We start from the raw sequence: 13,632 nt of genomic DNA, 5'->3' as shown, positions 1-13,632 counted from the left end.
GCGTCGGCCGCACCGGCACGCTCGTGGCCCTGGACTGTCTGCTCGAGCAGCTGCGTACTACCCGCCGTGCGGCCGTGTTCACTACTGTTGCTGAACTGCGCCGCCAGAGGAACTTCCTCGTGCAGTCGCTGGTGAGTCTAACTACGGCCAGGAGCGGCTCACTGCTCCGCCGGCGTCGGCCGCACCGGCACGCTCGTGGCCCTGGACTGTCTGCTCGAGCAGCTGCGTACTACCCGCCGTGCGGCCGTGTTCACTACTGTTGCTGAACTGCGCCGCCAGAGGAACTTCCTCGTGCAGTCGCTGGTGAGTCTAACTACGGCCAGGAGCGGCTCACTGCTCCGCCGGCGTCGGCCGCACCGGCACGCTCGTGGCCCTGGACTGTCTGCTCGAGCAGCTGCGTACTACCCGCCGTGCGGCCGTGTTCACTACTGTTGCTGAACTGCGCCGCCAGAGGAACTTCCTCGTGCAGTCGCTGGTGAGTCTAACTACGGCCAGGAGCGGCTCACTGCTCCGCCGGCGTCGGCCGCACCGGCACGCTCGTGGCCCTGGACTGTCTGCTCGAGCAGCTGCGTACTACCCGCCGTGCGGCCGTGTTCACTACTGTTGCTGAACTGCGCCGCCAGAGGAACTTCCTCGTGCAGTCGCTGGTGAGTCTAACTACGGCCAGGAGCGGCTCACTGCTCCGCCGGCGTCGGCCGCACCGGCACGCTCGTGGCCCTGGACTGTCTGCTCGAGCAGCTGCGTACTACCCGCCGTGCGGCCGTGTTCACTACTGTTGCTGAACTGCGCCGCCAGAGGAACTTCCTCGTGCAGTCGCTGGTGAGTCTAACTACGGCCAGGAGCGGCTCACTGCTCCGCCGGCGTCGGCCGCACCGGCACGCTCGTGGCCCTGGACTGTCTGCTCGAGCAGCTGCGTACTACCCGCCGTGCGGCCGTGTTCACTACTGTTGCTGAACTGCGCCGCCAGAGGAACTTCCTCGTGCAGTCGCTGGTGAGTCTAACTACGGCCAGGAGCGGCTCACTGCTCCGCCGGCGTCGGCCGCACCGGCACGCTCGTGGCCCTGGACTGTCTGCTCGAGCAGCTGCGTACTACCCGCCGTGCGGCCGTGTTCACTACTGTTGCTGAACTGCGCCGCCAGAGGAACTTCCTCGTGCAGTCGCTGGTGAGTCTAACTACGGCCAGGAGCGGCTCACTGCTCCGCCGGCGTCGGCCGCACCGGCACGCTCGTGGCCCTGGACTGTCTGCTCGAGCAGCTGCGTACTACCCGCCGTGCGGCCGTGTTCACTACTGTTGCTGAACTGCGCCGCCAGAGGAACTTCCTCGTGCAGTCGCTGGTGAGTCTAACTACGGCCAGGAGCGGCTCACTGCTCCGCCGGCGTCGGCCGCACCGGCACGCTCGTGGCCCTGGACTGTCTGCTCGAGCAGCTGCGTACTACCCGCCGTGCGGCCGTGTTCACTACTGTTGCTGAACTGCGCCGCCAGAGGAACTTCCTCGTGCAGTCGCTGGTGAGTCTAACTACGGCCAGGAGCGGCTCACTGCTCCGCCGGCGTCGGCCGCACCGGCACGCTCGTGGCCCTGGACTGTCTGCTCGAGCAGCTGCGTACTACCCGCCGTGCGGCCGTGTTCACTACTGTTGCTGAACTGCGCCGCCAGAGGAACTTCCTCGTGCAGTCGCTGGTGAGTCTAACTACGGCCAGGAGCGGCTCACTGCTCCGCCGGCGTCGGCCGCACCGGCACGCTCGTGGCCCTGGACTGTCTGCTCGAGCAGCTGCGTACTACCCGCCGTGCGGCCGTGTTCACTACTGTTGCTGAACTGCGCCGCCAGAGGAACTTCCTCGTGCAGTCGCTGGTGAGTCTAACTACGGCCAGGAGCGGCTCACTGCTCCGCCGGCGTCGGCCGCACCGGCACGCTCGTGGCCCTGGACTGTCTGCTCGAGCAGCTGCGTACTACCCGCCGTGCGGCCGTGTTCACTACTGTTGCTGAACTGCGCCGCCAGAGGAACTTCCTCGTGCAGTCGCTGGTGAGTCTAACTACGGCCAGGAGCGGCTCACTGCTCCGCCGGCGTCGGCCGCACCGGCACGCTCGTGGCCCTGGACTGTCTGCTCGAGCAGCTGCGTACTACCCGCCGTGCGGCCGTGTTCACTACTGTTGCTGAACTGCGCCGCCAGAGGAACTTCCTCGTGCAGTCGCTGGTGAGTCTAACTACGGCCAGGAGCGGCTCACTGCTCCGCCGGCGTCGGCCGCACCGGCACGCTCGTGGCCCTGGACTGTCTGCTCGAGCAGCTGCGTACTACCCGCCGTGCGGCCGTGTTCACTACTGTTGCTGAACTGCGCCGCCAGAGGAACTTCCTCGTGCAGTCGCTGGTGAGTCTAACTACGGCCAGGAGCGGCTCACTGCTCCGCCGGCGTCGGCCGCACCGGCACGCTCGTGGCCCTGGACTGTCTGCTCGAGCAGCTGCGTACTACCCGCCGTGCGGCCGTGTTCACTACTGTTGCTGAACTGCGCCGCCAGAGGAACTTCCTCGTGCAGTCGCTGGTGAGTCTAACTACGGCCAGGAGCGGCTCACTGCTCCGCCGGCGTCGGCCGCACCGGCACGCTCGTGGCCCTGGACTGTCTGCTCGAGCAGCTGCGTACTACCCGCCGTGCGGCCGTGTTCACTACTGTTGCTGAACTGCGCCGCCAGAGGAACTTCCTCGTGCAGTCGCTGGTGAGTCTAACTACGGCCAGGAGCGGCTCACTGCTCCGCCGGCGTCGGCCGCACCGGCACGCTCGTGGCCCTGGACTGTCTGCTCGAGCAGCTGCGTACTACCCGCCGTGCGGCCGTGTTCACTACTGTTGCTGAACTGCGCCGCCAGAGGAACTTCCTCGTGCAGTCGCTGGTGAGTCTAACTACGGCCAGGAGCGGCTCACTGCTCCGCCGGCGTCGGCCGCACCGGCACGCTCGTGGCCCTGGACTGTCTGCTCGAGCAGCTGCGTACTACCCGCCGTGCGGCCGTGTTCACTACTGTTGCTGAACTGCGCCGCCAGAGGAACTTCCTCGTGCAGTCGCTGGTGAGTCTAACTACGGCCAGGAGCGGCTCACTGCTCCGCCGGCGTCGGCCGCACCGGCACGCTCGTGGCCCTGGACTGTCTGCTCGAGCAGCTGCGTACTACCCGCCGTGCGGCCGTGTTCACTACTGTTGCTGAACTGCGCCGCCAGAGGAACTTCCTCGTGCAGTCGCTGGTGAGTCTAACTACGGCCAGGAGCGGCTCACTGCTCCGCCGGCGTCGGCCGCACCGGCACGCTCGTGGCCCTGGACTGTCTGCTCGAGCAGCTGCGTACTACCCGCCGTGCGGCCGTGTTCACTACTGTTGCTGAACTGCGCCGCCAGAGGAACTTCCTCGTGCAGTCGCTGGTGAGTCTAACTACGGCCAGGAGCGGCTCACTGCTCCGCCGGCGTCGGCCGCACCGGCACGCTCGTGGCCCTGGACTGTCTGCTCGAGCAGCTGCGTACTACCCGCCGTGCGGCCGTGTTCACTACTGTTGCTGAACTGCGCCGCCAGAGGAACTTCCTCGTGCAGTCGCTGGTGAGTCTAACTACGGCCAGGAGCGGCTCACTGCTCCGCCGGCGTCGGCCGCACCGGCACGCTCGTGGCCCTGGACTGTCTGCTCGAGCAGCTGCGTACTACCCGCCGTGCGGCCGTGTTCACTACTGTTGCTGAACTGCGCCGCCAGAGGAACTTCCTCGTGCAGTCGCTGGTGAGTCTAACGGCCCAGCTAAGACATTGGTCTAAGCGCGACAGCGGTGAGCGGCGGCCATACATTGGAGCGAGACACAGCGATGAGACTTTTCATTTGCACGTATGTCTGCCGCTCACCGCTGTCGCGCTTAGACCAATGTCGTGGCTGGGCCGTAACTATCGCCAAGAGCGGCTCACTCCGTGATTCTTTCGCCGAGCTACAAGTACATGCCGTAGTTTGCGCATTCGCGGCACATTCAGTGGTGACGACCTTCGCGCGGCGGTCGGTACTTGGCGGCCAAAGCAGATTGGTAACGTTGGTCAAAGATTCGTCCATTTATTCCCAGACAATCGTCCCTTTATAAGGCATCAGCAGGTCAGGAATTACGCAAAATTGAACCCTATCACTATAGAGTTCAAAATTAGGTGGGAAATATATTCCCTATGCCTTAGAAAGGCTTAATAATTGATACCTCTTCAAGAAATTGTGTTGACGAAGGGCTTCAGCAAGTTTAGGATTGGGGAAGCCCGATAATCATATTTAGCACTTAAAAAAACAAATAAAATTTAGCAAAGCCTTTGGTAAACCAGGCCCGCCTCTGCGCTGGATTGACTGTTAGAACAACGGTTCATATTTTTTGTGTTCTTGCAATTAAATATACGTAATGAGTCATTTATGTTTTTGTTGACTTCAATTTACAAAAATAACGCCCGAATGCTGCAAGTAAAGACGGACAATTCAGAGGATTTGACAGACTTCGTTCGAAGATAAATTAAGCTTAATGGAACCCTTCTGTTATAAGAAGCCAATTGTATACTACACTGAGAGAAATTTGCATTGTGAATTTAACAAGTCCGACTTGTTGCGGTTTATCCGTTTGAATCAGCCAAATGTATGTTTAAAACAATATGTGTCAGGTTGTTTTTATAAAATCGATTGTTGATTCAAATATATTGCCGATTCAAATGACAAGTAGCTTGTTGTTTGAACCAAAGAGCACGTAGGCGCTATTTTAACCAAAAAACTTGTTGAACGAACATGAAAACTGGTTGTATTTTCTCTCAGTGTAGCAATACTTAGAAATCATTATCATGTTTCAGAAACAATACGTGTTCGTGTACCGAGCGCTAGTCGAATACGCTCACTACGGTGACACAGAAATCCCAGCGTCGCGGCTCAAATCCAGTATCGACCGGCTGAGGAACACCGCTGAGGTGCTGACAAGTGCCTCATGGAACATGAGTTTGAGGTATGTCCACAAAATATATTAAGGCAGTTTGACAGATTAGAAAACAAGACGGGCAATGATAAACGATATTGCGTCAGGCCGTCCTTTTCGCACTATTTGTAAGTGCGATGGGGACGCACCTGTGCGATAAAGTTTATCACACTAGTGTGCTCCGCCCGCAAGCGTATAAGCATGGTTGCGCGATAGGGACGGCCTGATATTTTATCATTTATCGCGCGACCATGCTTGCCTGCCTGATAACAGACCAAAATGAGAAGTGTTCAACTATTGCACTGACCACTAAGCAAATTGTGCCTACAATGATTTTTTGTCTGCATGCCTAAAGGATAATCAGGGTTGACGACCGGTCTGGCGCAGTCGGTAGTGACCCTGCCTGCTGCGCCGCGGTCCCGGGTTCGAATCCCAGTAAGGGCATTTATTTGTGTGATGAGCACAGATATTTGTTCCTGAGTCATGGATGTTTTCTATGTATATAAGTGTTTATATATTACATATATCGTTGTCTGAGTACCCACAACACAAGCCTTCTTGAGCTTACCGTGGGCCTCAGTCAATCTGTGTAAGAATGTCCTATGTTATACTTCTAGTGTAATAAGGAAGTTTTTATCTGAAATTCCATTTGATGTTAACAGACTTACCTATCTGATTTGTGTCTCCTACTAGTCCTACTGCTGCATAGGCCTTTCCCATTCATTTCATAGACAATTCCAGAAACTATTCCGCTATCTCGGTACCTATGGGCCTTTTCCGCCCGCTCCCCAAATTTAACCATTACGGCCCAGCCACGACATTGGTCTAAGCGCGACAGCGGTGAGCGGCAGCCATACGTGCGAATGAATAGTCTCATCGCTGTGTCTCGCTCCAATGTATGGCCGCCGCTCTTCGCTGTCGCGCTTAGACCAATGTCGTGGCTGAGCCGTTAATATAAACATTAATTGAGACTTCTGATCCACCGTCATTCATGTGCATGTGATAACCCTCAACCAGCCTTCAGCTCAAATCATTTTTATTCCTAAACTGTAGGTAGCTGTAAATCGGTTGTGTTTTCACAGAAAATGATGAACCCGCCAGTAACAGAGCCGCTAAAGTCCTGCTCAGCGGGCTCGGTGGAAGAAGCGCGGTCCAAGAACCGGAGCCCCGAATACTTACCCTACGACCGCAACCGCGTCATACTCGCCCCCGCGCCGCCTTTACATTACTCTACATACATCAACGCTTCATTCATTGAAGGTAAGCCTTGTAGTTTTTTAGGACAGGTTGATGATCCCTGAAGTACATATCTAAAGGTAAGAGAACGCATGTTTTGTGGAAGGTCAGTCAAAAAAAGATTGGCGACCTCATCAAAAAATTACTCGGAGACCGCAAATTTCTATGGTTTTCAGGTAGGAAAAAGGTTGACGACTTCCCAGATTGAGCACTTGACGATTTAATACTGTTCGCAAATAAGCGTTGTTCATTGATATGAAGGTAAGATTTCTTACTAACGGCGAATTGCATCGACCATAGATAACAGACACATCAACGTCATGCAGCAGAATTCTACGGAAATCCCCATACAAAAATTTAAGTGAACGCTAAATTCGTTAACGGGCGGTTTGGTTCAACCGTAACAGGCCAGATTAGTTTGCGTATTATGCCTGTAGGCGATAGTTTGTAGTTTGGTGGTAAAATTAGCTATATTAGTTACTCCGATTCGATTCCGTGTGGTGACGGGTTAAGATTCCGTGTGGTGACGGGTTAAGAATTTCACCACCCCCTTTCTTCCCGTGGGTGTCGTAGAAGGCGACATATGGGTTAAATTGAGGCGTAGGCGAGAGGCTGGCAACCTGTCACTGAAATGTCACAGTTTCGTTTTTCTATCAACCCCTTATTTGCCAAGAGTGGCACTGAAACTTGGGTAGTTTCATGTGCTCTGCCTACCCTTTCATGGGATACAGGCGTGATTGTATGTATGTATGTATGTATTAGTTACTAGCTTTTGTCCGCGGCTTCGCTCGCGTTAGAGACAAAATAAAATGTCACTTTCCATCCTTTCAACTATCTCTATTTGAAAAATCACGTCAATTCGTCGCTCCGGTTTGCCGTGAAAGACGGACAAACAAACAGACACACACACTTTCCCATTTATAATATTAGTATGGTATCAAACAAGTTAAAAGACGTTAAAAGTAACAAATCGTCACTACTGTTAAAAAATCTCGTATCTCACACTGCTCCTCAAAGACAAAAGGTAGTAAGTATATATGCATTCCATACATACTTAATACATATTTCTCTTCATTTACAGAAGAAGATACAAGTTTTTTTAAAAGTAGTGCCGTAATGATAAACCTGAAGTAGGTACTAAAGACAAACGACTGTTTTTTGTTAAACCAGTCTCCTCGGAATCAAGATAAAGAGATAAGGTTACAATTAGTAGCTAATTACGCTAAGTTTTAACTTTTTCGTTTTTTATTTCCAGCGTATGACAATTCAGAAGGCTTCATAATCACGCAGGACCCTCTGCCCAACACTATCATGGACTTCTGGCGGATGGTGTCCGAACACAACGTCTCCACCATCGTTATGTTAAGCGAGGTATGTATTGGACCATTCATGTTTTACCACACAAAGGCTGGGCTTACGGCCCAGCTAGGGTTGCAAATAGAAAAAAAAAACAAATGTTTTTTTTAGAATTATGAAAAAAAAAACATGAAAAAAAACCGTGCACCATTGTTGTTTTTCTAAATATTTTTTTTTTAGATAACTAACGACTAACGGTTTTTCGTGAGTTGTAACGTGTTTCAATAACATAACGTACATTTTGATTCAATTAACAATGTATACGTAAACATTTTTTGGGGAATCCCCGATGCGGCGTGCAGCGTGGAGAGGCGGTGGTGTTGCCAACAGTAAATAGTGATAACTACCAACTACAGATTTCGTAAATGTTACTTTTATAAGACCGGAAATTAAAGTTATTTGATTAAATTCCTTTAATAGTTAACATTAAGTCTACAGAATTGTATAAAAGTATTAACTGCTTTGCAAATTTTGAGATTTCGTACTTCAGAAAAAAAACATATTCTAGAATACAAACTGTTTTTTTGCACGGTTTTTTTTCATGTTTTTTTTTTCAAGCCAGAAAATAGACCGTTTTTTTGCAACCCTAGGCTCAGCCACGACATTGGTCTTAGCGCGACAGCGGTGAGCGGCGGCCATACATTGGAGCGAGACACAGCGATGGGACTTTTCATTCGCACGTATGGCTGCCGCTCACCGCTGTCGCGCTTAGACCAGTGTCGTGGCCGGGACGTTAGTGTCACGGGGACCATCTGCGCGACCAATTTGTATGAAGCTGATGTTGTCGCCCGCGCGGACCCCACTCTAACGCTCCCTGAAGTTAAGACGATACAGGAGGGGTCAATTCTCCATACAAACGCTCTCGACTAATTCTATCCTGGTTTTTGAAGATAGAGCAATGATTTTTTCAACACAGATTATTATTATTTTTATCTGTGTCGGACCGTTTTGATATTTTTATTTTTAAAGACGCTAGAGCCAACGAAAAATATCCAAAACCGGCCTTTTCATTATGGCGCAAAAAATGATGTGATACTCAAGATTGGTAACAATTAGCAAAAAAAAAACTAACGGTCCGACACAGACTATTTCATTGTTATTCAGATTCTCAAATTTCAAGTTTTTATCTTTACAGTTGGGTGAAGGCAAGTGTCCGCGTTACTGGGACGACGGTACAGCGCAATACGAACACATTTCAGTGCAGTATGAAGAAAGTGAATCCTGCCCTTACTACACGAGGCGGCAGTTCAGGGTTACTAACAACAAGGTACGACTACAACACCCTTTTTCCCAGAGGGGTAGGCAGATATCACGGATTTTCATATACGATTCTGACAAACAAGTTTCGCTTCAATTACTTTCATAACGTTCCTCATACACACTCGTCATTTTCTGGTACCTCTGACCTACCGACCTAGCCGAAATGACACTAGAATGACGAAACACAGTTTGGCTCTGTCACGCCAATAGGGAAGAGAGATAGCTAGCAACGATATGGTCGTGAAGGAAGCTTAGGTCTTCCACTACACCATGTTTTCCATAAAAAGATTCTAAATTTTTATGTTTCAATTTTTTATGAAAAACGAATTAATGTTTTCAACACCTGACTAATTCAACTGTAAACATTTTCAGAGCGGAGACGTGACTGTAGTCCGACAACTTCAATACCAGGGGTGGCCAACCGCGCCCGGCCACGTGCCCGAAGTGACGCGCGGGCTGGCGGAACTAGCCGACGCGGCGCGCCAGCAAGCCACCACCGATCCCACTATGGTGATGCACTGCCAGTGAGTAGTATACATACTTAGTTTTATTTTACAGCTTACTCTATCCACTTACACTTGGGAAAAGGTTGCTGACCACTGGAGGAAAATGTTTGCGACCTCTGACCCAGTTACACAACTGCTGTGCAGCCACTTGAGAAAAGATTGCCAATCGCTGAAAAATGTTGGCGAACTCTGGATTGACAGTTAAACACGATACTCTCATCTAGTAACACTTCGAGCTACAGTACCGGAGATAGTTACTTCCTAAGGTGACTAACTCAACGAGCTGGCCAACGCGGCGCTTCAGCAAGCCACAGCTTACTGAGTTTACTTACTCTAACCACTTGGAAAAAGGTTGCTGATCACTGGAGGAAAATGTTGGCGACCTCTAGCCCAGCTGCACTGCCTGTGAATACCTACTTCGGGAGTGGGACAAGGTTGCTGACGTCTGGTATGAAGAAAATGTTGGTGATCTCTTGACTGCCCTTCCAATAAAATTGTTATTATTTTGCCTGGTATATCCGAGGTCTTTATAGAGAGTACGTCGTAGACGTCGCATCGGACCGGTAGATGGCGCCATCGTTCGTTGTAAGTCGCTCCGGCGTCACACCGACGCGATGTTGGTAGTCCCGTTTTTCCCCACCTGCAACACAAGGCTCCCCGCGCCCCGACCCGCCACCAGCCACCCTCTTTGTTGAGGAGAAGTGCCGACGGTATATTAAGCCTACCAGGAAGGCATCACTCAGACCTCGGATATACCAGGCAAAATAATAACAATTTTATTGGAAGGTAAAATTATTATATTATTTGTGCCGTTTGTATATCCGAGGTCTTTATAGAGACCTGTTTATTATCTCCTGGTGGCGAGTCAGCTGGCGCGCAAGCCTTTGGTAGCCCTATTGGCATAGCATAGAAGAATAAGTGAATCAGTTGTTGAACCGATTTGACAGATGTATCAGTCGAAATAGCCTTCGATCCGCGAATATCTCGGTGCCAGAAACGCCTAAAGAGATTTTCGTGATGACGTTTAGCTTTAGTCAGCGAATAGTTAGAGAAATGACATTATTATACATCGCAGATCAAAACCAAAAAAGATGTAGGCGAGGCTGACTTGAACAAGATACAAAAACCTTAGATACACTATTATTATTAACAGACACGTTATTTTATCAGGTTATAAACCCAATTTCAGACACAAAGTGTGGAAATTAACTGTAAAAGTAGTGTAACTATCTGTACTGTAGCAGGGTAACGTAACGTACGTAATTGATACTGCTTTTGTCAACCCTTCGTAAAAATTATTTAAATCAATATTAGCTTTGATATGACTATTTAAAGTCCAACGTCTTACGTCCATATCAAACACAGAAAAAGGTCATCACTCACGCGCCCAAGGGCTATTTGTTACAATACTGGTATTTTCGATCAGACTATTTCGCGTCAAGCGAGCGCGGTTGCAAGCGAGACTCCTGAACTCTGAACTCTTTTTAGTGAGGGTATTTGAGGATACCGATCGCTCGGTAAAACTAGCCTAGAAGATGAAAAGTACGAGCGCTGTCGATTGCTACTACACTGGACGGAGGTATCAGTCGATTTCTTCAAGTCAGTCATTGACTCTTAGGGTAATCCATTACCTAATCCAAAACCCGATGCGACGGATTTCTACTTCGTGCAATGAAGGTCGACAGAGTAGACTGAGAGGTGGAGACGTCCGTGTCGCATCGCTGGTGGTTGCTGAACACGTCGTGGTAGCAGGTCAAGGGGTGAATTAAAACACCGCCACACATGCGCGCTTTAAGAGCGTAGGCGGAGCGCAATAATGGCGGTGCACCGCACAAACGCTGGCGTTGCGCCCAGTGGGCGCTAGCGGGAACTAACGAGCGCTGATTGCGAGCGCAACGCGCGCGGAATGCACGCGCATTCAGCGCGCTTATAGCGTAGCGTTAGCGCTATGTGTGGCGGAGGCTTAATATGTACCGTTGTACGGCGTAACGTAATGCAGGGCTCTCGCAGACGAAGAGGTACGATGACGGGCGAAGCAGAAGGCGAGGTCACCGAAGGTCACTTACTTGGCTCCCAGGGGGTGCATACTGACCTCGTACGACAGTCTGTTGGAGTCAGCAGTTACTGTCGTAGTTACTCGTAGCAGAAGAGATGTAGTCCTGCCATCGTACAGCATAACATAACATACAACCGAACTGTGCATAGCATATAGTGCTATGCGAACCTTAATCCGGCTGCATGTCACTTCAGTCGCCGGCGCCACCGCCTGTTGAAGATTATTTTCCATCGGAAGAGCTTTACTTCGTACAATGTTCCGATTATTGAAGGTCTTATCGGGCTGCAGAATTGCAGATGCAAGCAAAACAGGGGCGATTGGCCTACAGCTATCGGCAGCTGTACGAGGTAATGCTGGAAACTGCAGCGATGCAACCTTCCTCTGTAGACTACGAAAGTTGTGAAATTGATGAAATCAGGTTCTACGATCGAATCAAGCACTATATTAATTCAGTATAGTCGAGCCAGATGATAACTACTGAAGTCCTCCTGAGTTCCTGGCCCCTTTCGCTTTGAGCTGGAATCTCAAGTTCACTAAGGCGAAGCGGGTTTATTTTTCCCAATTTGTTTATTAGAGGCTCGGCGAATAAGTTAATCTCTCGAATGGACAGTGGGCGCCACAAGCCTCCGGGAAATCGTCGTGTACTTGGAACCCCCGCGGCCAGATTACCGATCGGTTTTGGTGTCCACCCGGTAAACAGACGCACGCTCAGGATGCAGGACGCTGGCTCGAATTCAGATCTGGACATTCTGAAAGAGATTTTTTTTTTTAATTCCGCAAACCTTTACGATGTCTTTGACCTACACAATGAGCGATGTACAGGAATCACAGGGTCGTCTCGCGAGGCGCCTCTCCGATTAGATAGCTCGCGAACATCGTCAGGACACCCTCGCAGCAGTGCGGCTCCTCGTCCGGTTATTGACGTCTTACCTCGTTCAACTATGGGTGTCCAAACCACGTTAGGACGTAGCATCTTTAGAATTTATCTGTTCTCACTTCGGCGACGGAGGAGTCCTTGGTCAAAATAGAGTGTAAATACTGTCGTACTTCACGGGAACTGGAAAGAGAAGAGTGGATACCATAGTGTACGGGATGTCAGCTGACAGCGGCGCCCGGCGTCACATTGGAGGGTAGTATCAGCCTGGTCAGCAACAGAGTCTGCAACGATACCGTAGCAGACGGAGCCTGGATATAGTCATGGTCGTGGCACCATTGTAGGGGAAGACAGTGTTCGCGGTGAGCGTGACATCTTAGGCGCGACGGGCGTTATCAGCGTGGCGGCTAGCGGCACCAAGGGCCCACATCAGCAATCTTACCAGCTTGTCACTGCAGCAGACGCTGTTATGCTCGGCGGTGAGATTGAGACGGCCGTCGTCAGCTCGAAAGGCGTCTCGATGCCCTGTCGCGTCACGCAGTATCGTGCTCGGTGGCCTTCTCGAGGTCGCCGCCGTCAGCGCGGGAGGCACCGGCGCCAGCGTGGCAGTCAGCTACATCGGTGAACAGCATCAACAGAGTTCGCGGCGTCGTCACGGCAAACGCGGCAGGAAAATTAGCGACGCCTTCGCGGCAGCCGCAGTATTGCGCTCGGTGGCGCGATGAAGGTCGCCGCGTCTGCAATCTTACCTCGTGCGATCGAGGCGACATCAAGGCGCCAGCATCAGCGTGTCGGCCGACGACACCGGTGGAAAACTTCAAGTAGCTTGCGGCGTTGTCACGGCAGACGCAGCAGAAGGATTGCGACGCCTGTGTAGCGGTTAACAGTATTACGCTCCGCATCACCACTGAAGCGCCAGCATAAGCGTGGCGCCCAGCAATACTGGTGGACAGCTTCAGCAGCATCGCGGCGTTGTCACGGCAGATGATCTCGCTGCATCACCATCGAGGCGCCAGCATAAGCGTGGCGGCCAGCGATACTGGTGGACAGCTACAGCAGGTGGACAGTCAGCAGGATCGCGGCGTTGTCACGGCAGACGAACGCTCTGCATCACCATCGAGGCGCCAGCATAAGCGTGGCGGCCAGCGATACTGGTGGACAGCTACAGCAGGTGGACAGTCAGCAGGATCGCGGCGTTGTCACGGCAGACGAACGCTCTGCATCACCATCGAGGCGCCAGCATAAGCGTGGCGGCCAGCGATATTGGTGGACAGCTTCAGCAGGCTCGCGGCGTTGTCAAGGCAGACGCACGCTCTGCATCACCATCGAGGCGCCAGCATAAGCGTGGCGGCCAGCGATACTGGTGGACAGCTTCAGCAGGATCGCGGCGTTGTCACGGC

General features: G+C 51.9%; 1 protein-coding gene across 1 annotated transcript in view; it reads left to right on the top strand.

Annotated features, from left to right (window-relative positions):
• LOC125237316 (tyrosine-protein phosphatase 69D) overlaps positions 1-13,632 on the top strand; it is a 56,884-nt gene that overhangs the window by 37,627 nt on the left and 5,625 nt on the right. The window contains 6 exon segments of the mRNA XM_048144305.1: positions 4,826-4,934; positions 4,937-4,974; positions 6,027-6,204; positions 7,436-7,551; positions 8,672-8,803; positions 9,169-9,320. Of these exon segments, the coding sequence (XP_048000262.1) occupies positions 4,826-4,934; positions 4,937-4,974; positions 6,027-6,204; positions 7,436-7,551; positions 8,672-8,803; positions 9,169-9,320 (725 nt within the window).

This window comes from Leguminivora glycinivorella, chromosome 21 (assembly GCF_023078275.1).
Source record: "Leguminivora glycinivorella isolate SPB_JAAS2020 chromosome 21, LegGlyc_1.1, whole genome shotgun sequence".
NCBI classification, from domain to species: Eukaryota; Metazoa; Arthropoda; class Insecta; order Lepidoptera; family Tortricidae; genus Leguminivora; species Leguminivora glycinivorella.
The sequence above is the reverse complement of the archived record's forward strand: the minus strand, read 5'-3'. Positions and strand labels throughout refer to the sequence as shown.